The sequence below is a fragment of the Mastomys coucha genome, unplaced genomic scaffold (assembly GCF_008632895.1).
Source record: "Mastomys coucha isolate ucsf_1 unplaced genomic scaffold, UCSF_Mcou_1 pScaffold20, whole genome shotgun sequence".
Taxonomy (NCBI): domain Eukaryota; kingdom Metazoa; phylum Chordata; class Mammalia; order Rodentia; family Muridae; genus Mastomys; species Mastomys coucha.
Genome location: NW_022196903.1, coordinates 95,120,117 through 95,141,326, shown reverse-complemented (window position 1 = coordinate 95,141,326; position 21,210 = coordinate 95,120,117). Strand labels below are relative to the sequence as shown.

The window sequence follows — 21,210 nt, the reverse complement described above, 5'->3', positions numbered from 1 at the left end:
TGTGTGTGTGCGTGTGTGTGTGTCTGTGTGTGTGTGTCTGTGTGTGTGTGTCTGTGTGTCTGTGTGTGCGTGTGTGTGCGTGTGTGTGAGTGCGTGTGTGTGTGTGTGTGTGCGTGTGTGTGTCTGTGTGCGTGTGTGTGTGTGTGTGAGTGTATGTGTGTGTGTGTGTGTCTGTGTCTGTGTGTGTGTGTGTCTGTGTGTGTGTCTGTGTGCATGTGTGTGTGTGTGAGTGTATGTGTGTGTGTGTGTGTGTGTGTGCTCACATATGTACACCTCTGCATTATAGCCAGAGGGCCACCCCAACTGCTCCTCAAGCATCAGCTGCATGGTTTTTATTAACTTCAAAAGGATATTGTCTGTAAATTATAAATTAATAACTAGTCACTTAATCACTCTTCTTATTCTTTGTGTGGGTAGTTTATTTGTTTGTTTGTTTTGTTGTTGTTTGTTTTGTTGTCTGTCTTGTATTGTTTTGAGACAGGGTCTGTCTGTGTAACCCTCTCTGTCCTGGAACTCTATGTAGACCAGGCTGGCCTCAAACTCACCGAGATCCACCTGCCTCTGCCTTCCAAGGGCTGAGATTAAAGCCTTTGCCACCGCCCCCCCCCCCCCCCCCCCCAGCATCACTTCTTTAAACAGTCTGTTCTACTTAATGTTTAGATGTATAAACACTAGTAACAAAGTATCTAATTATATCCTCACATGTAATTTAAGAAATATGAACTTACCTGTCATCATTGTGTAGAGGACTTGGTAATCTCTGAATCTGTATAGTTCTGACTTTAGTATTTGTGTTGCTGAAGAGAAGAACATCACATTGTTTCTTTTGAGACAGCATCTCACTGGCCTGGAGCTTACCAAGTAGATTAGGCTTGTTGGCCAGCAAACCCCAGGGAGCACTGGGATTGCAATTTAGAACTGCCATGTCTTGCTTGCTTGCACAAGTGTGTTCGTGGGTGTCTGTATGTGTCTGTGTGCATGCATATGTATGAATGTGCGTGTCTGTCTGTCTGTCTCTGTCTGTCTCAGTCTCTGTCTCTGTCTCTGTCTCTGTCTCTCTCTGTCTCTCTCTCTCTCTCTGTGTATGTGTGTGTGTGTGTGTGTGTGTGTGTGTGTGTTTGTGCCTGTGTATTCTCAGGCATTCTGGGGTATTGAATTCAGGATCTTATCCTTGTAGGGCAAATGCTTTACTAGCTGACCTATGACCACAGCCTCCTTTTTGTAGTTTCTGCATCCTGGCCTCACCCATTATCACTGTTTTATATCGAATTCTGGTGTTGGGTGTTGCTTGTTCCTCTTAGATTTTTTTCTTGAACTTCCTTGCATCCCTTTATAATAATTTTTTAGGCACAGTGTAGTATTTTGCAAAGCAAACCAAAACTCACCCTGCATCTCTTCTCTGGCCACAAAATGCAATGACTGAACACAGATATGTCATTTTCCTTTTATGAGATGTATCAGCATGTCCTCTATGGGAAGTCCAATTTGCTTATAAGTCTTTTGCTGTCCAGTGAGACTCTTTGCTTACCTTAATCAGAATGTAGACTGATACGTTGGACCCTGTTTGTGAGTTTTCTTATTGGAAAAAAGGATTGTCTTTGAAGATCCTCTGGGAAACTAAGACATGGTGCTTTTTAGCAATGTGCCTTTCACATCATGTAGCTTTTCTAAATTCAGGCTTTCCTCCTGTGGAGTAGATGACAGCAGTCCTTACTGCTGTGGCTGCCGTGACGACTGAGTAACACACGTGCCTGCTGCCTCTCAAGTCCTCGGGAAACAGAAACCCTCATGCATCTTTGCGCTGGCATTGTGATGCTCTTGTAGGAAGCCGGATTGGGTATCAGTCATAAATGAGGCTGCTAAGAGGAAAGGATGCTTGTAGTTTCTTAGCTGGTGAAGGGTTTGTGTGAGCAGAGTGCAGAGATGGTAGGTAGTGATGGCCAGTGACGAGAGCTAACCTCATGCAGCACCCATGGCAGTGTTGACCTGACTTCTAAGAAAGCATTGATGGAACTCAGATGGAATTTAGAGACCTGCATATGACGTGGGGATAGACAGTGGATAAATGCTTAATCCTCATGTTAGCCTGGGTTTTTGTTTCTTTGTTCTGGCATATATAAAAAGAAAGAGACCCAAGAGTAGGTAGAGTATGACAGATAGACAGAGAGAGGGAAAGACAGACAGACAGACAGACAGACAGACAGACAGACAGAAACAAAGATGAAGAGTAAGAGTAAAGGAGAGAGAGTAGAGGAGAGAGAGAAAGAGAGAGAGAGACAGAGAGAGAGAGAAATAGGAAGAGAAATAGGGAGAGAAAGAAATAGGGAGAGAGAGAAGGCTGTAGAATGTGTCTTCTCAGCCTTGGTTATCATTCTTTAGAATAGTTCCCCCTCCTGTCTCTTCTCTCTTTACTGTTTGAAGAAGAAAATGTTATGTTTTCATAGTTATTTTTGGCCATAGTATTTTTATATACTTGCAGGGAGAGCATTATTAAAATAGGTCTTGTGGCATTGTGGGATAGAGTTTAACATGCCGCTGGTTCGGAGTTCTATGGGGTACCCTCTGCTTCCTTCTCAAGGCATCTTGCTTTATTGGCCTTTTGGGTAAGATTGAGTATATTATCAGATGCTTTTGTTTGGAAACAGCACATGCTTGTGCCATGTAATTATTTAAAAACCCATCTGTTAATCGCTAGAACTTTCTAAAACACTTGGAGAAGACTCGTCTTAGTGCTGTGTAGACAGAAGTTTGTGGACAAGCTGGGGCGAGAATGAGAATGAGCAATTGGACCCTTTTCTAATTAGGGAAAGGAGGGACTTGGAGAAATCAGCTGACCTATTTGTCTTTATTTGTAAATACCTCTTTTCATGATTAGATTATTACCTAGTGACCCCTGTAGCAATTCTCTATGAAGGAAGTGTCTAGTGAAATCTCAGGTTGGTCTCTGGAGGGCCGTTCAACAGTATTTGTCCCTTACTCAGATTTGAGCCAGTCATGTAAATTGCTAAGGATTCCACCTTAGGTATCTGTGAGTGAAGATGTTTCAGAATGATAAATCAGAAGTTATCCCACCCCCTTGACGGATGGCAAGAGCTTCGGCCTCTGCCCACGCTTCCTAAGCTGGTGTTCCATTCAGTCTCAGGAAAAATAGGGCAGTGTGGGAAGTGTGGCTTAGCTGCACCCATAGCAGAGAAGAAAACATGGAGGGAGGGAGAGAAGGGGAGGGAGAAAGGGGGAGGAAGGGGAGAAAAGAAAGGAAGGGATTAAAGGATGGAGGGAGGAGAAGGAGGATGGAAAGAGGAGGGTGCAGAGAGAAAGGAGAAGGTGCCAGGATGGAAAGTGGGGAAGAAGGGAAAAGGGAAATAAATGGAAACAAAAAAGAAGAAAATGCAGCCGGGGGTGTGAGAGTGGGCTCAGTGTGATCCTGCTTATGTGCTGAGCAAGGTGATTGCTAAGATATTTCGGACAGCTTGCACATGCTGAAATAGAAGTCTTACAGAGCAGAGAGGATGGCTGCTCAAAGATAGCACCCATCCTGTGCTCTTTGTCTCCGGTTTGGAATATTTTTACAATGTATATGAGCCAGTTTCAGTTTAAAACAGAAATTAGAGGAAACAAACAGCATCCCTCCCTCCCTTCTCCCCCCCCCACCTCCCCTGCTTAATGCTACTTTTGACAAGCTGAGGTTGCAGAGTGCAAAGTTTTGCGTTTTTTTGTTTTTTCATGCCAACTTCCATGCCTAGCATTCACGCCTGTTTTTTTGTTTTGTTTTGTTTTTTTGTTTTTTGTTTTTTTTTAACCCAAAGGACAATCAAGATGGATCCTCCAGTGAAGGAATCTTTGTATCCAAAATAGTTGACAGCGGGCCAGCAGCCAAGGAAGGAGGCCTGCAAATTCATGACAGGATTATTGAGGTATGTGAACACTGGCTGGTGTCTGAATAGGCTGCCTGCCATCCACCTTTGCCTGGCGCGCAGGGGGCTGCTTAGGGGGCTGGGGTTAGGGGCGCCTCATGTGGGGATGGGTGGGCAGCAGTATACTGCCGGGTGGTGGGTAACCAGATCGGGTGTTGATTGCCTTGGTGTGAAGTTGTTGTTCAGCAAGGAGAGACTGGATTGGGGAGAGGGGGCGATGGCATGTTCGCAGTTTGGCTCATCCCATGGAGACCTGCATCTGTCTGCTATGCCTCGTTTCCAGCTCTGTGCAAAACAACCATCTGAGGGTTTGTATGCTAGTTAGAAACAGACAATCAGCCCCCTGTTGGGCAAATTGGGACTCAAATTGGGCATGAGTGTGTCAGCCTCAGAAAGGGTTGCTCTCCTTTCCTTAGCGCTCACACAGCTCATAGCAAAGCTTCTACACAGGCATTGTTTGTGCCTTTTCATGCTGGCCTCCTGGCTGTTAGCCTGAGGTCCATTGTACAATTTGATTGCCTGGAGACACGCAGGTCAAAGTTGGTGGTAAGATCCTCTCCCATCAGCACGCATGGATTCGTTTTTTTCAGTTACTGTGTGGCAGGTTTGTAGATTGACCCTGATGGATTCCCTCCACAGCACCAAACAGCGCTTCGGCATTTGAGTGACAGATTAGGTACAGTTCTAGGATGCAGAAAGGGGGCTGATGGCTTCTGGCCTCCTCGTATGGATGGGTTTTTGTTGCAAAGCTTGAAAGACCTTGCTGTTTCGGACCGTTCAGATTTCCCCTTTAACGAGTATTTTCTGGGAACTCAATGGTTTCATCCCCTTCTAGAGAAAAAAAGGAACTATGAGGTTCCAGGGTGACCTGCTCGGTGCCAGAGAAAGCTCATCCACGGCCATGGCCGTTGCCATACTCACTGAACAGAAAGACAGAAAAAACATCACAAATACCTATGCAGTCTGCTGCCCCAGACATCTTTGTTCAGCATATGTATCTCCTGGGCATTTTTATGTTAAGCCATAAGTGAAGTTTATGTTACTCGTGGGCACCTTCTTGGGGGCATGAAGTGTCAAGAAGATAGAGAACAGAATTTTCAATGTTTCAGTTTTATGTGAACCAATTGAATAGTGCACACTCTAGTTTTGCTCAGGATAATTGTATGTCCTCTGAGGACTACAGAGTTAAATCTTCCTGGGTAAACAGAGTACCTGAGTTAAGACTGGGAATAAGAGCCCTGTGGTTACTTATTAAGATACTTGATTTCTGACTTAAGGATGCTATTAATATTGATACACTGCCTTTGACCTTCAGATGAGATCTGAGCTTGGAGTTAAACCTCATGCTTTGGACTTTCCAGCCTAGATTAATAGATTTTCTCAAACAGCCACTTGCTTGGGCAGCAGCCCCTTCCCTGAGAGCTCACTTGTATTACCATAGTTTTTGAAAGCGAGTACATTTTCTGAGACTGTTGTTCAAAAAGATAAGTACAGCCTGTGTTGCCAAGGCATCGGTGGGACAGCCAGTTTCTCCAAGTCACGGAATTTCATCGCTCTTAAGTTTTGCAAATGAGAAATCTCCAGCTGGGCAGGATTTTCTCTTGGCAGACGATGATCTGTGTTTGAAATGTTCAGTACAGTTTCTGGTAAGTCACACTCCCCCTTTGGACAGTATGTAAAATATTAATCACGCCCCACTATTGAGGCAGAAAGGGAGATCCCGATAGAGAGCCTCTATATGCATAATCACAACCAACTAAGCGTGCCCTTCTCCATTGGGTTCTAATCTCTTCTGACACAATACAGTGATTCTCATGACTTCATATAGGCTCTCTGGTTCACCTCATCTGTGTTGGGGTTTATTAACAGGGGGCACAAATCTGATTCTGTGTGTGTGCGTGTGTGGGCGTCATGGGAAGACTTAGGTTTCCTGTTTTCCTACCCCAAATCACCTCATGTTCAAGGCAGTGAGCAAGCTTAGCAGAGCCCCAGTGTGGGAACTTTAGTTCTTTCAGGAGGCTGCTGATATTAAATCCAGAGAGAGATGCAACCTCATCCATTCTGCCGGGTGAGGCTGTACCATATGAGTTTGCTCCATGAGCATCTGGTTACAGCAACTTTAGAAGATGCAGTGATGCCGTCAGAAGCCATGCTTTCATGTAGATGCAGTGTGCTGGGCCAGCAGCAGCCTGTCAGGGCATTGTTTACCATTACTATGAGAACTGCCATCCTTGAGGCAACCTTTTGTGGTGTTGAAAGGGTTACAGTCCTTTGCTCAGGAATGGAGCCGCCAGGATCCCTTTCTTCCCAGGCTGCCTGAGGGACAGTCCTGATGGGATCCCTGTTCTTGTGCTGCCAAGGCCTGGTCAGGAAGCAGGAGCTGGGACAGTTGGGCCCCTTGCATTAAGTGTCTTCCCAGCTTATGTGCAGGAGCATTTGCTATGTGCTAGCAGTGTGTGTCCTCTGTCGGCCTGGGTCTGTGTGTGTAGATTGCATCCTCCCCTACATCTGCTCCAGAGGCACAGCAAGCTCCCCAAGTTCAGTGTTGGCTTCTGAACCTCATTTTGTCCTTCCTACCCCTCCACCTCCAAACCTTCTGGGCCGCCTTCTGCTCTTGACTCTTCCTTGGATTTCATATAAGCTCATTCTTATTAGGAAACTAAAGTACATCTCTCTGTATATCTTACAGTCCTCTCACGAAACCCTAACTTCGCTTTGTGCATCCGAGAAGTTTTCGGCTTGTTTGTTTATTTGTTTTGCGTTGTCTGGTAAAGACTTTCATACCTTAAAACCCCCAAGCTGCTCAAAGGAACAGTGCTCTTATTATCGAGGACATTATAACAATCTCCGTAGTGCCCGAAGCCGGAGCTAACTGATGGGAACAGGATCTTCACAAGCAGGACACATCTCTGTGATCTGGAGTTTAGACTTAATCAGATCCTACCCAAGTCTGATGTAATAACAGGAAAGAACAAAAGTTGAAAAAACAAGTAAAAGCAATATTAGCCTCAAAAATCCTCAGGCGTGTGCCAGGCAGGGAACAAGCCATCTTTCTGTAGTCCAGCCAACACTGAGCCACCTCTCTGTGGCTCCAGTTCCTTATCATGTAGTGTGTTTGGCAAGCTCTCTGAACACCTCCTTTGGCTGAGTGTCCACTGAGAAAAAAAAAATGTAAGCAAGCCTAGAAACAGCCTGGCAAGCTCACTTTGAAACTTGTACTATGCACTCTCCCCCCTCCCTCTCCCTCTCCCTCTTTTGCATATGTGTGTATCTATCTCTCTCATATATAGATACCTATATCTATATATGTATATAGATAGACAGATACATAGACAAATAGATAATGAGTTATATCTTGAAGCTTTAGGAATTGGAGGACTGAGCTCAATCTTCTCTTGGTTAGGACTTGGCATCAGGTGGTGATTAAAAGCCTAGAGCATGCAGCCAACCATTGGACTGAGTGTGGGGTCTCCAACGGAGGAGTTGGAGAAGGGACTGAAGAAGCTGGAAAGGTTTGCAGCCCCGTGGGGGCAGCAACAGTGTCAACCAGCCAGACCCCCTGGAGTTCCAAGACACTGGACCAAACCAAAGAGTACATGGAGGGACTCATATTCAGGCCGAATATGTGGCAGAGGATGGCCTAGTTGGACATCAGTAAGAGGAGAGGCTCTTGGGCCTAAGGGTGTTCAATGTCCCAGTGTAGGGGAATGCCAGGGCAAGAAGACAGGAGTGGGTGGGAGGGTGGTGGAGCACCCTCATAGAGGCAGGGGGAAAAGGGGCTGAGATACGGGGTTTCTGAAGGGGAGACCTGGAAAGGAGAAAACATTTGAAATGTAAATAAAGAAAATATCTATTAAAAAAAAAAAGCCCATAGCAATTGTGTGGTTGAAATAGCTTCTTTGTTCAAGCCAGCAAATGTGATTCTGTGGGTGTAGAGAAAGAGCCATCGCACCCTCCATTCTCACAATTCATAAACACACACTTGTCTGCAAAGCACTCTGACTTGGAGATCTGAGAGCAGTCAGGATCTCTGTGGAGCCCCAGAGGGTCTGGTGTGAGCCACTCCTCCTCTGCCATTGTCTGTCTGGCTGTGCTGTACTTGCTAATCAGGTTCCCTAGAAAGCCAAGCAGGGTCTTCCCTCCCAGCCAGGCTTCTTGGTTTGCTGCACAAGGGTCACCAGTGTGTATTTTTGTAGGGAAGATAATGTTCTGAGACCAGTGAAGGCGGCAGAAGGACATATGAATCAACACGGTGGAGTGTCCTTTTGCTTTTTGTCTTTTCCTTGAAGACTGGAGGACTCTCTTTGTTCTGTTTTGTTTTCCTTTTATTTTAATGTAACTTCAGGCTCACAGGCACAAATGTCTGTGCATTCTTTTCGTAGATAGTAACATCTCCATTTACTTCAGCCTTTGCTGGCTCCGTTTGTTTATCTTTGTTTATGAGGGTACAGTGTGCCTCCTCCATGCAGTAGACAGAACATCAGTCTCATAAATGTATCAGTCTTTTTTATATTCACTTGTGTGTCTATGAGTGTGTTCTGCATGTGTGCACATATGTGGATGTCAGAGAACAACTTGTGGGAGGTGCTTCTCTCTTTTACCATGCAGGGTTTCTTGGGGATTGAACTCAGGTGACAAGGCTTGGCACCACGCACCTTTCCCTACTTGCAGCCTCCATCACCGTCTTTTTTTTGGGGGGGGGGGATTAAAATAAATTCTTACATAAAAAAAAATTAGTTATCTAAACCAGGAAGTTAACAGTGACAGGGCACTGTCACCTGCAGAATTGATTCATATTTTATTACTACTTCCTGTAATAGCAAAAGAAAATCCCCTGTGGTATGAGTTACTTTTCATATTGTGACAAAATAGAGGGCACAAGAAGTGGAAGGGGGGTCTGTTTTGGCCTAGTACGTGAGGATGCAGACCATCACAGTGAGGAAGGCATAGTGACAGGTCACACTGCATCCACAGACAGGAAGCAGAGAGGTGGATGCCGTGCTCAGCTCCCTTTCTCTCTCTAATTCAATCAGGACCCCAGTCAATGAAACTGTACCACCCAAGTGTAGGGTGGGCTTTCCCACCTTAGTTAATTTTCTCTGGAAATGTCAAGTTAACAGAATTAACCATCATACCTGCCATCGACTTCATTCATTCATTCATTCATTCATTCATATTTCTTGAGTTTCCTTGACCTAAGAAAAATTCTTTAATTTTGTCTTCCATACCAAAATATTTTCTCACATAATTATCTTCTTTAGGGGGAGGTGAGAATGCTTCAAGTCTACCCTTTCAGATTAAATTTTGTTTTGTTTTTAAATAAATTCTGATTATGGGTTTTCCTCCCCCAAGTCCTATTCTCTCTCCATCCACCCACATCTGCATCCTTTTTTGCTCTCTCTCATTAGAAAACAGACATCTAAAAGAAGGAAGAAAAAAGGAAAAAAAAACAAAAGACAGAAAGAGGAAAAGTAATCAAATAAGATAAAAGCAAACAAACTTGAATAGAAGAAAACAAAACAAAAATGAATAGAAAAAGAGCCAAAAAGCACAAGAAACCAAGAAACACAGACCCACCAATTCCCTTTCCACATTATGTCTTTTTGTTTTGGGACCCACTGTGTTTAACCAGGGCTGCCTGTGTGACCAGGAGTTGGGAACTCCTGTTGGGTCCTGGTAGACTCCTCAGTGTATCATGAAGCTTTTCCCAGTGTCCTCTTTTAATTTTATTTCATGATAGAGTATAATTGAGTTGCCGAGGCTGGTCTTGAACTTGCAGTCTTACAGCCTTAGCCTCCCATATAGGGAGGATGGTAAGAATATAGCACCAGGTTCAGCTGATGGGAGTTCTCATTGCTTCCGGTTGTCCTTAGTTGACAGTCTCTGAAAAACTGTCTCTGCGCATGTACAAACACACACACACACACACACACACACACACACACCAGCTATTCACTTGGTTCTGCTTCGGCATTCATCCATATTCATGTCTTGAAAACCATGCTGACGTCAGTAAGTCTAATCTTAGCCCAAGTCCATGTGTTTGGCTTTATTCTTCCTCTGTATAGATTTCCACTTCTGGGGTGAGAACTTTTGGAAATGGTGAACAGTGCACTTTTTCTTTGGAATTAAATCGTTCACATTTGTTTAGACATTACCAGTGATCAAAACTTTCTGAAGAAAAAAAGAAATCTTTAAAATGTTTCCATTTTGGGTTTGGTTTGATTTTAGAGAACAACTATTTCTGTAAACTACATAACACTTAGCTATATTATTCATTTCAGAAGTGAGAAAGCTGTATGTTCCTTATGGAAGAACAGATAGCAAGCATCATGGCTAAACAGACACAACCATAGACAATCTGGTTTTGTATAAGGTTGAAAATAAAGCCATGGATTTACATTGTGCAGCTCACAGTGACTGATCTCTGAGCACATTCAACAAGAGAGCACAGAAAATTCAGTGAGTTAGTCATTTTAATAAGTAGAGACTTGGGGCAGGAGAGTTATCTCCTTCTGTAAAGTATTTGTTGTACTGTGCTAACACGAAGACCCATGTCCATTCCCTAGAAACCACCAAAAAAGCTGCACGTAGTGATGGACACATACAATTATAGTACTCGGGAGTGGAGACAGGAGGATTCTTGAAACTCACATAGCAGGCTGTCTTGTCTAATCTACAAACAACAGACAAATGAGAGCTCCTGCTTCAAAACACAAGATAGACAACTCCTGAGAAAGAATGAACAATACCTGAGGTCATCCTCTGGCATCCACACATATGCACATGTGTGCTCTGCCATCCACACATATGCACGTGTGTGCTCTGCCATCCACACATATGCTTGTATGTTTTCTACACACCAACATTTGCCTGCATACCCATAAGCACAAACATACAGCCCCAAAACTATCTGAGCATGATGGCCCTTGTCGGAAATCCCAGAGCTCAGGAGGCTAAAGCAGCCAGACTCTGAGTTGAAGGACAACTTGGGGTACAGAGCAAGATCCCATGTACAAACAAACAAAATGAGCAGGACTTACTTGTTCAACTTGGAAACTTTAATCCCCTTGCTGTCTGTCTTAGTTAGGGTTTTATTGCTGTGAACAGACACCATGAGCAAGGCAATTCTTATAAAGGGAATCATTTGACTGGAGCTGGCTTACAATTCTCAGGTTTAGTTCCTTATTGTGATGGTTGGAAGCGTAGTGGCATGCAGGCAGACATGGTGCTGGAGAAGGAGCTGAGAGTTCTACATCTTGATCAGTAGGCAGCAGAAGGAGACTACCAACACTAGGCTTAGCTTAAGCACATGAAACCTCAACTCCCAGCTGCACAATGACACACTTACTCCAACAAGGTGACACACCTCCTAATAGTGCCACTCCTTATGGGCCAAACATTCAAACACATGAATCTATGGGCGGTGGGGCTTTCCTATTCAAACCACCACATTATGTATGTATTCAATTTTGATGAAAGATATGTGATACAGCCCAACCTATGTTCAGAAGATTCTCTGCCAGCTGCAGAGCAGGTAGGGTCTAGGGACCAGCCGTTAGTAATATTCCAGCTGTTCCCAGAAGTCAACCTTGGAACCGCTTCTCATACACTAACTTCTGTTAGCAGAGGGTGACATCTCCCAGGATTATGAGTAGGTTGAATTCTGAATCCATGCATGACTGAGTGTTTATGAGTGTAGTGACCATTCAGCAACGTCTGCCATGCGATATGAAGAGAATGATGGGTAAAGCTTTGGTCGTGTTTTCTGTCTCGGCATAGACTAGCTTAAATTATGCTTCGGAACCTTTGCGTGGCCATTTGTAAGTGATGATTTTCTCTTCCTTGTCATATCTTTGTACTCAACGGCTTGGTGTTCAGATCTAAAATAAAGAAGCCCCGGCACAGCACCTCTTTCTTCCTCGTACCCCTCCATGCTGCCACTTTTACACCTACCCTGCAGCAGTAAGCAACCCTAGCAAGTTCCTATAACACTTTCCCAAATATAACCGATCTCTTTGGCATCAGAAAAGGGTACATTAGGGCAGAGAGAGTCCTAAGACTTAAATCAGGGTGTGTAGGTCTGAGCCTCTGCCCAGCCACTCTCTCTGCAGTCTTTCCATCTTTAATGCTGAGCCTCAGTGTCTTTTGTCTTGAAAATGAGATCACCACCCATTGTGCAACCTGAACTGGTCAGGGAGATGGTGCAAGTCAAAAGATTCTTGCTACCATAACAAGTGAGGATAATTATTTCAGATTAATATTCTGGTATGTATTGTAAGAATTTACACCAAAGCTAAATATAGAACTTAACTAAAACATGCCTTGGTCCATTTTCCTCTGTCTGTTTAAGAAGGAACATGCTGTTGCTGTTGGACTATGAAGAAAGCCCTATACTGTTTTAGAAAGATGCATTTTCCAGGATGAACCTGTGACCAGTCAGAGCTAAACATTCCCTCTGTTTTCTGCAGTCGCCCTTTAGAGAGATGACATCACATGGTACCCTTTCTGGGGATACATTGATCTCTTTGTGCCAGTCTTTTAAACTTTAGTATTTATTACTCTTGTTGTTATTGCCTTACTATTTTGCTTCCCAAACTAGACTTTCAGATAAATGTCTTTGTAGTATACAGCCTTTCATGTAAACACACATAAAAGGTGAAATAATGGCTCATGTGGTCTGAAGCAGTTATTTATTTTTAAGACATTTGTGAAACTTAGAACCTCTGCAAAGGAGAAAAAGTCTGAGTTAAAAAAAACAAACAGATACCTATTGCAGGTATTTGTGGGGGGGGGATTGTAGGGAACTTAAAATACTTGAAACTATACTTTGCGGTGCTAAATTCTCTGAAGTCTTCCTGTTCATATAATACAGAAACCTGTAAAAGTGAAGACGAGAGCACTTGGCCACTGTCCCGGTTCATCTGCATTGTAACATGGTTGGATTTGGAGTCACCTAGGAGACTCAGTGTGTCTATTTGAGCTTCCAGAGAGGTTTAGCTAAGAAGAGAGATTACACCCTGAACATAGGTGACACTGGCCCACAGGGTTGATTGGGGGACTAAATAAAACGGGAAAAGGGAGAACGCTGTCTGTATTGCTGGCATTCCTCCTGACCCTCTCTCTGGTCTTCTAAGATGTGAAGAGGTCCAGCCGCAGGCTCCCCCTGCCATGAATCCCACTGTGGTGAACGCCTACCCTCTCAAACTGTGGACCCAGATGGGTGGTTCTTCTCAGAAGCTGTTTCTGTCAGGAGTTCAGTTACTTTGAAGAGAAAACTAGTACAGCTAACATGCACAGGACCTTCCAAAAACACAGTTGCAGGTTTGCCTGTCAAAGCTCACGACACAGTCATCGCTTGTGGAGAAGGAGGGGGGCCCACCTCAGATGAAAGCTCTGCAGTCCTGGTGTCCTGTTGGCCGCTTCTCTCCCACCCTGTGCCTGTTAGTCAGAGTTTGCCTTGTGTAGGCCAAGTGGTGCTTCCCTGGGAGCTCTGACCCACTCTCCCATACTCATATCTTAAGATTTAACTAGATCCCAAGGCATATTTAAAACTAAGAATAAATCAGAAGTGAGTTGTATCCCGTTAAATTTCTCAAGTGAATATTGTGTCCAATTTCCTATGGACAGCAAAACAGTACAACAAACCCTTGGTGACAATACAGATACAATACCTTTAATGTTCAGTCACTTTCTTTATTAAGGTAATTATGTATTTATCTTAAAGTATGGGGGCTTTAAGAACAGTAAGTGATGTGTGCTCGTTAAAAAGTTGAGCCTTTAAATGTGTTACTGCCTTTTAAATTTATTTGTGGATTTTTTTATGTGCATATGCAATTCATGGTATGTGTGTCAAGATCAGACACATACATGACAACTTCGAATAGTCATTTCCCTCCTTCCACCACATGGGTCCCAGGAATGGAAATATTAAGGTCATCAGGCTTGGTAGCAAGTGATTTTGCCCGCTGAATTAAGTTTTAGTGTATTTTTGTGTAAGGTGCTGTGAGAGAAAAGGAGCTATAGACATTGGTATTGGATTTGCAGGGCACGTTTAGGATGATCAGATTTAAAATTTAGACAGAGTGCTAGGGGGTAGGTAGACAAAAGCGGTAGGTAGACATGGTTTTGAAAGCTGAAGCTAAGCAGAGTGCAGTTAGGGCAGGATTGTCCGATCTGGACAGTGAAGAGGTAATGTTGACCATCAGAGCTGTCCATGGGAATTACGATAAGGAAGACTTAGAACAGAATAGCATCTGCCAACACTGAGCTGAAATGATGCCACTTTTCTCGGACATGCTGAGCACCCACCCAGGGTGGGAGCAAACACCATCAGGGTTACTCTGATGGAAATGAGTCCCGTGAGCTGTCCAGGGATAGGCCGATGGGATAGGCAGTCCACCAGGCTGAGTGCCACCCTGCTCAGTGAAGACCTCTGACTTTGACCTTCCTTTGGCTATTTTGATAGTGACTAAACTTTGCAAGGGCAGTCCATCCCCTTTTTCCCCTGTTTTAATTTGTTTTATATTTCTTGTTTGAGATCAGTGACCCATCTGAATCTGGATTGCATAAGAGCTGTCACTTCCTGGGGCCATATAAATGACGATAATTGATCAATCAAAAGTAATTCCTAATTTACTTTTTAGTGTGAACATCATGGCCATACACCATGCTGCTTTTCTGACTTTTTCAATTCTCCTAATTTCTATCCACCTTACTTCCTTTCTCTTGCCTGTATTAGAGTATCCTTTGACAGTTCCAAGGAATTAGGAGAGGCAAGAGTCTGAGGGACTTAGATTTCATAGCCATTGAAGGAAAAATCCCAACCTTAGGGGGGAAAAATGCTAAGCATATCCTTTGATTTCCTATTAGAGGAACTTGAGTGAGACAAAATTTATGTGCACTTCACTAATCAGAAAAGGGGGAGGTTGTTCTTATTCTAGAACAGTTTCTACTTGCAAGTGTATGTTTACAAACATGTTGATTTCTGAATTCATTAGCCCAATCTATCCAACCATCAGTTTCTCAAAAATGTTATAAAACTGTAGAGAGATGCACAATTCATTGTTTTCTTTGGTTGGGACTCGTGAAACCGCCACGACTTATGAGTTGCTGGGATAAGAGCAGAAATTCATTTGTTCTTTTGTGGGGTTAGCGTGGGGTCCCACCTGATGGGAGGTGGGCCTGGATGCATAGAGTCTCAGCTTTGGGGTGTTTCCAGGTGAGCCGTCTCACAGGTTTCAGTTCACATGCATAGAGGAGGACAGGTGTCCTCAGAATCCCGTGAAGGTCGTTTAGAGGATAATGACAGAGAGCCATAGACTCAGGAGTAGATGAGTTTCAGAGAAGAATTCTACTCTTTGCCGTCTTTACCGACTGCACTAGCTTCTGTAATCATTTCTGAACTGCGCCTTCTAAAAAATATGAACAAGTTTACTTACCCCTATGGCTGCTTTAAGAAAGAAAATACTACATGTGTCTGAAGACTGTAATTTGGGCCCCAGAATAAATGCTAGCCAGGTTTTTTTTTTCCTGTAGGTTTTTGAGACGGGCTGGAGAGGCCTTTCGGCAAGCCAATGCTTTGATGGTGGCTTCATGGCACCATTTCATAAACCTGAAATTACAGTCGTGGATAGACTGTTTTAATTTGTTTTACATTTTGTGTTTGAAATCAGTGACCCCTCTGAATCTGGATTGCATAAGAGCTGTCACTTCCTCGGGCCATATAAATGACGATAATTGATCAATCAGAAGTAATTCTTAATTTACTTTTTAGTGTGAACAACATGGTAATTCATCACATATGTGCTGACTTAAGTGTTCTAAAAATAAAGGAAAGCAGTTGAGTGTTCAATATCAGCTATTTTTAAAGTGCCAGAGCAGAACAGGCCCCCCCTTTATACATGACTCATGAACTAGACTAGCCTGTATTGGTATTGGCAGATTCTGGGTTCATCTGTGAGACCCTGCTTCAATGAATAAGTTAGAGAGTGATGAGAAAGACTCCCGATGCCAGCCTCAGGACTCCATCTGCACATGCGCATCAGGAACATGAATATCCTCTTGGCAGTAATATAATTCACCAGTGTAGAAATGTTAAAAATATGAGAAAAATGGAAACAGGAATACTTACTGATATGAAGACCTGTTTTGACAAAAAGGCTTTTGGAATGATTGTTTCAAAATGGGTACAGTGGCTTATGGGAGGACTCCGAGGGGGCGTGAAATGGCACATGGAACCTACCTTTCCCCTGTTTGAAGCTCTAGCTGAAAAGGGAGATAATGGGATTAAGTCAGAGTTTGCAGGGACATTCCTGTTAGGTTCCTGATTCTTCCTGCCTTCCTCTGAAATCCGTGGAGCACTCGTTGCACGCACACATAAGAGAGTTTACTGAGGTGATTCTGCCAGGCAGTGGGGCCAGATTTGCTGGCCTTTGCAGAGTGAAAGACGACAGAGAACTGAGTGAAAGAAAGTCTGTTGTATTTGTGTGGAAATCCTAAAACCGGTGAGCACTTTAAATCTCCTCACTGTTGAAACAGGTTTTCTGAGAAGTGGGTAAGAAGTGTGCCTTCTCTCGTTCATTCTAAAGCACTAACGTAGCTATTGAAGCCGCTGAACTTGACAGTGTCTCTAGTCCCCTGCCCTCATAGGCTCTCTGGTATCAGCAGAGGTTAGTGTTCCATTTCTCTGTGAAGCTATAACAGAGAAACAAGAGCCACAAAGGAGAGATGAAAACAAACAAACAAACAAAACCCTCTAGACTATGCTAGAGTCACAGAGAAATGTCACCCAGAACTTTTGACCAAACTCCAAACCTTACCTCGGTATTTATTTGCCAGTCTTCAAGTAGGCCGTGTCTGGGCCAATATAGTTTTTCTTAATTGCTTCTAATTTAAAAGTTTATAAAAAAAAGTAGATGTGTCAGGCTGGGACCGTAGTTCAGAGGTAGAGTTCTTGCCTGGCATGCATAAGGCCCTAGGTTCAATCCCCAGTACTGCAGGGGGTGGGGGGGTAGTGTGTGCCTTTATATGAACGTGTATGTGAATCTGTGGTAGCACTGCCACACTTGTGTCCCAGTGCTCTGCTTTGGCCTTCACATGAGTAGCCTGTGAGACTTGTCCTGTATTTTAGAGCCGGAGGAACTGGATAGCATTGAGATGCTGAATGTCGTATATGCTTAGTAAGCTCTGTTCAAACTGTGCCAGAGATGGCGAGGGACCCTTTGGTATGGACAGAATTGTGTAAAATAATGGTAAGCTTAGTCTTGACAAGAGGTCTTGGTTGCCTGTGATCTCTTCTGGGGAAGAGGAAGCCAAGCTTGATCTTCCTGACACATCCGGAAGTGAGAAACAAAGGGCCTCAGATTTACAAGCTTTAATAGCATATATAGGCATTATACTGACTCAGAGAGCGGCTAAGATGACGGACGGAAGTTGCTGTTTTTATTGTAATAGTATCTTCCTGTTCTCCTTTTGTTTGTGTGAAAGTTAAATCCATATTAAGTGTTTGCTGGTTTTTGTTTCTGTTGTTGCTGCTGGTTTTTGTTGTTGTTTGTTTTGGGGGGGGTTGTTTGTTTTATTGTTTTAGCCACAGTTAAAATACTAAAGGCATTCAGAAATGTGAATATGGTGTTGGTTTTAACGCACCCTGGTTTTAGAATGTAACTGAGATTTAAGGAGAGAGAAGTATAGACAGGCACCTTGGCCCACACCCAGCATTTAGAAGGCAGAGGGGGGAATGAAGGCAGAGGGAAAAGGAGTGCCAGCCTGGACTACAGAGTGCAATCTAGACTGCGTGGGGTGGGGGGAGTGAAAGGAGAGAGAGAAGGGAACAGAGGGAGAGGAGAAAGAGAAGGAGAGGAGGAGGAAGAGGAGAAAGAAGGAAGGAGAGGACAGGGGACGGATGGAGCCTTCCTCAGTGACAGGCATCCATGTCATCCTGAATGAGCTGTTTTTAAGTCTGTTAGCATGGTGTATGTGGGAAGTACATGCCGGAAGGGTATAAAAGTAGCTCTGCCGCATCACCTGAGAGAGCTGACCATTATACCATAGAGCTATTCCAAACAAAAAGCCTGATTCACTCTGCTTTTCATCTGTATACTAGGGTGAGAGTGAGGACCCACCTTAGCCCAGGAAAGACGACTGACTGAGGGAAGAGGGGTGAGGGGTGAAGGGTGAAAGGTGAGAGGTATAGTTAGCCACCTTTACTGGCTCTTTTCACCAACTAGCAACCTGGAACAGGTCATCCCTCCACTTTAGGCAGTTGTATACGGACTGCTCGTTTCTGGCTATGTGCATCACCTGTTTTGCTAATGATTAGCTTTTTTTTTTTTTTTTTTAACAGAAACACTCTTTTTGCCTAAATTCATTTTTTTAAAAAGAGAATTATTTATGTTATGTATATGAGTACACTGTTGATGTCTTCAGACACACCAGAAGAGGGCATCAGATCCCATGACAGATGGTTGTGAGCCACCATGTGGTTGCTGGGAATTGAACTCAGGACCTCTGGAAGAGCAGTCACTGCTCTTAACCACTGAGCTATTTCTCTAGCCTAAATTCATTCTAAAAGGAAATGGAGGAAAAGGTCTGTTTTCAAGTTCTGTAAGTAAAAGGAAGTGGTCAAAATAAAAGTAGAAAAGCAGGTTTCAGAAAGACTCTTTGCCTGCTGAGGACTGTGATCCTCCTGCCTTGATTTTTTTTTTTCCTATTGAAGAGTAAATCAGTTTTATGGGTATTACAAGTAAGGGTGGGAGTAGGGATCAGACCCCTACAAAGGGGCTTTTGGAGAGTGGACCTCCTTCCGTTCATCTTTCAGGTAATAGTTTGAGATGCCAGAGCTGCACACATGCACCAAGAGATGAAGTTGTGGTCTGTTCAGTGTCTGAAATGTGTCATCCTTAAAAGTTCATCTTTACAAATGACAGTGAGAATACTACAGAGTCTCACATCTGGTTTGTCCTCTCAGTACACAGCCAGGTCAGTTGAAAGTGGGACAATCATGACTTGGTCATTGGGTCAGTCAAACTCTTAGTAGTGTATCCCACAGGCACCAAGGCAGTGCGGAGTTGTATGAATGCCCCGTGCTCCCTGACTCTCTTACTGGTTGCCACTCTGCAGCAGTCCTAGCTGAATGCTTGCTTAGTGCAGCAACTTTGATCTCTCTAGTCAAGGATGAAACCTTTCAAGACTAGAATCCACACAGAGGGGAAGAAGCTCACAACTATAGAAGAGTTCCAGAGGCAGGGGCTGGACAGGTAGTTCAGTGTTCAAGAGCACTTGAAGCTCTTGCAAAGGACCTGGGTTCAGGGCCCAACCCCCATATTGGGCAGCTTACAATCACCTGTAACAGTTACAGGAGAATGTGATCCCATCTCCTGGACTCTGCAGATGTATTATACACATAGAGGCAAGCAGGAGGCAGAAAGGTAATTAGTGTCATAAACAAGAAATCAAAAGATGGTCAAGTTTTATTGTGTTTAAAATGAGTTTCATATTCATTGTTTTAAAACTCGGTATGTAGTATGAGAGTAAATGTGTGCAGCGTGTGTTTTTGTGTGTTTACAGGTGTGCATAGCTCTGCATACATGTCAAGACTCCTACTCCATCCCTTCCCACCATATCCCTGAACCTGTAGCTAGGTTGGCAGCCATTCAGTCCCATAGATCCTCTTGTTTACGCTCCTTTCAGTGCGGGGACTCCAGGTACACGTGACGATGGTGGCTCTTTACATAGGTTCTGGAACTCTGAGCTCAGGTGTTCATGCTTCCTCAGCAGATGTGCTGACTGCAGGGCTGTCTCCCAGGGCAGTAATGTTTTTATAGACTTTTAAAAAGCTATGCTCCCTTTCAGCATCCCAGTTACATTTATTGACCATATGTGCATTTTCAGCTGATACAAGTACAGATAGGAATACAACCCATACCGCTTCCATGCCGGACTGCACTTCCAAAGAGCTTTTCTGTGCTAAATTTTCTCATTCTGACCTATATCAAGACTTGTATGTGACCCAGTGCAGTACTCCGGATGTTGACTGGGATGCTGAGTGGGCCCCATTATATGTGTTTAAAATGGAAATTAGTTTCATGAGAGATATCTATCCAAACTCCATGCAGTTTGGTCTCATATTTCTATTGGGTTCGTTTCTCTTTGACTGCTGTCTGTTGCCCACTAAGTTGATTTTATGGCTCACTGAGGGGCAGTGGCCTACAGGTTGAAAACATTTTTGCTTTGAAAGATGGACTTGTACTTCCTAGGTGGCCAGATTTCTCTGCCTGATAGTATACCCCCGGGTCTGCCAGATCTGCTGCTGGCAACTGTGAGTCCTAGACCATTGCCAGAAGAATGGAGACAGACTTGACATTAGGATATACGAGTGCATTTTCAAAATGAGCTCCCCTGCCTTTCGGCTTTGCCGCTCATGGTCTCTTGCTGAACACACCGCTAGGAGATGGATGGCAGTAGCCAGAGGTCCATGCACCAGAGTGGACTTGCCACCAAGAAAGCTGAGTCCAGCCTTTGGAAACCTACATTGCTTTTGAGAAAAGTGCTTTGATACACAAAGTAATATCATCCCTCAAAGGGTATAGGCACTGTGGTTAACTTCTAGAAGCTGATAGAAGTTCATAAGTTACACCCATGCATGCTTCTGATTTCACCATTATGATGAGGTAGCCCAGGGAGGTTACTGAATGTTAGAGAAGGACAAGGAGAGCCTCATTGAATGTATCAGCTCCTAAGGGATTGAGCCTTGACTCAGTTGTGTGTATCTGCTGTCCCCAGTACTAGCCCCACTTCTGATGAAGAATGAAAAGTATCAATTCAATCAGTGTCCGCTGCCTGACTCAGGAATAGATGGAGTCAGATGATCAACTTCTGAGGGCATACGGGCGGCCCATCTCACGTTAGAAGCATTCATGGTAGATGACAGTATGTCATGAGGCCTGGAAGGCATTTGATACTTTGACGACACAGCCTTCAGACAGGTGGAATCTGCCAGCTGTCCACACAAGAATAGCAGGAACTTAAAATAGATCTCTGTCTCTAAGCCGGTAGGGGTTGTTGGGACAGGGTTCTTTCATTTGGAGAGAGAATTGGAGATAATAGATATTTCAATGAGACATCATGAGGATTCCCTCACTTTGTTTTAAAAAAGTATAAAACAATAAATACAGTAGCATTATAAGAAAATCAAAAGTTGATACAGCCTTTGGTTTATGAACTGTAAATAAAGAAGTCTGCTGCATTCATGGATATCCATCTTACCATCCTCGTCACCACCACCATCATCATCATC

General features: G+C 43.8%; 1 protein-coding gene across 1 annotated transcript in view; it reads left to right on the top strand.

Annotated features, from left to right (window-relative positions):
* The window catches only part of Pdzrn3 (PDZ domain containing ring finger 3), a 234,597-nt gene that overhangs the window by 21,261 nt on the left and 192,126 nt on the right, over positions 1–21,210 (top strand). Inside the window, exon 3 of the mRNA XM_031382765.1 lies at positions 3,807–3,914. Within this exon, the coding sequence (XP_031238625.1) occupies positions 3,807–3,914 (108 nt within the window). The remainder of the gene's footprint in view (positions 1–3,806; positions 3,915–21,210) is intronic.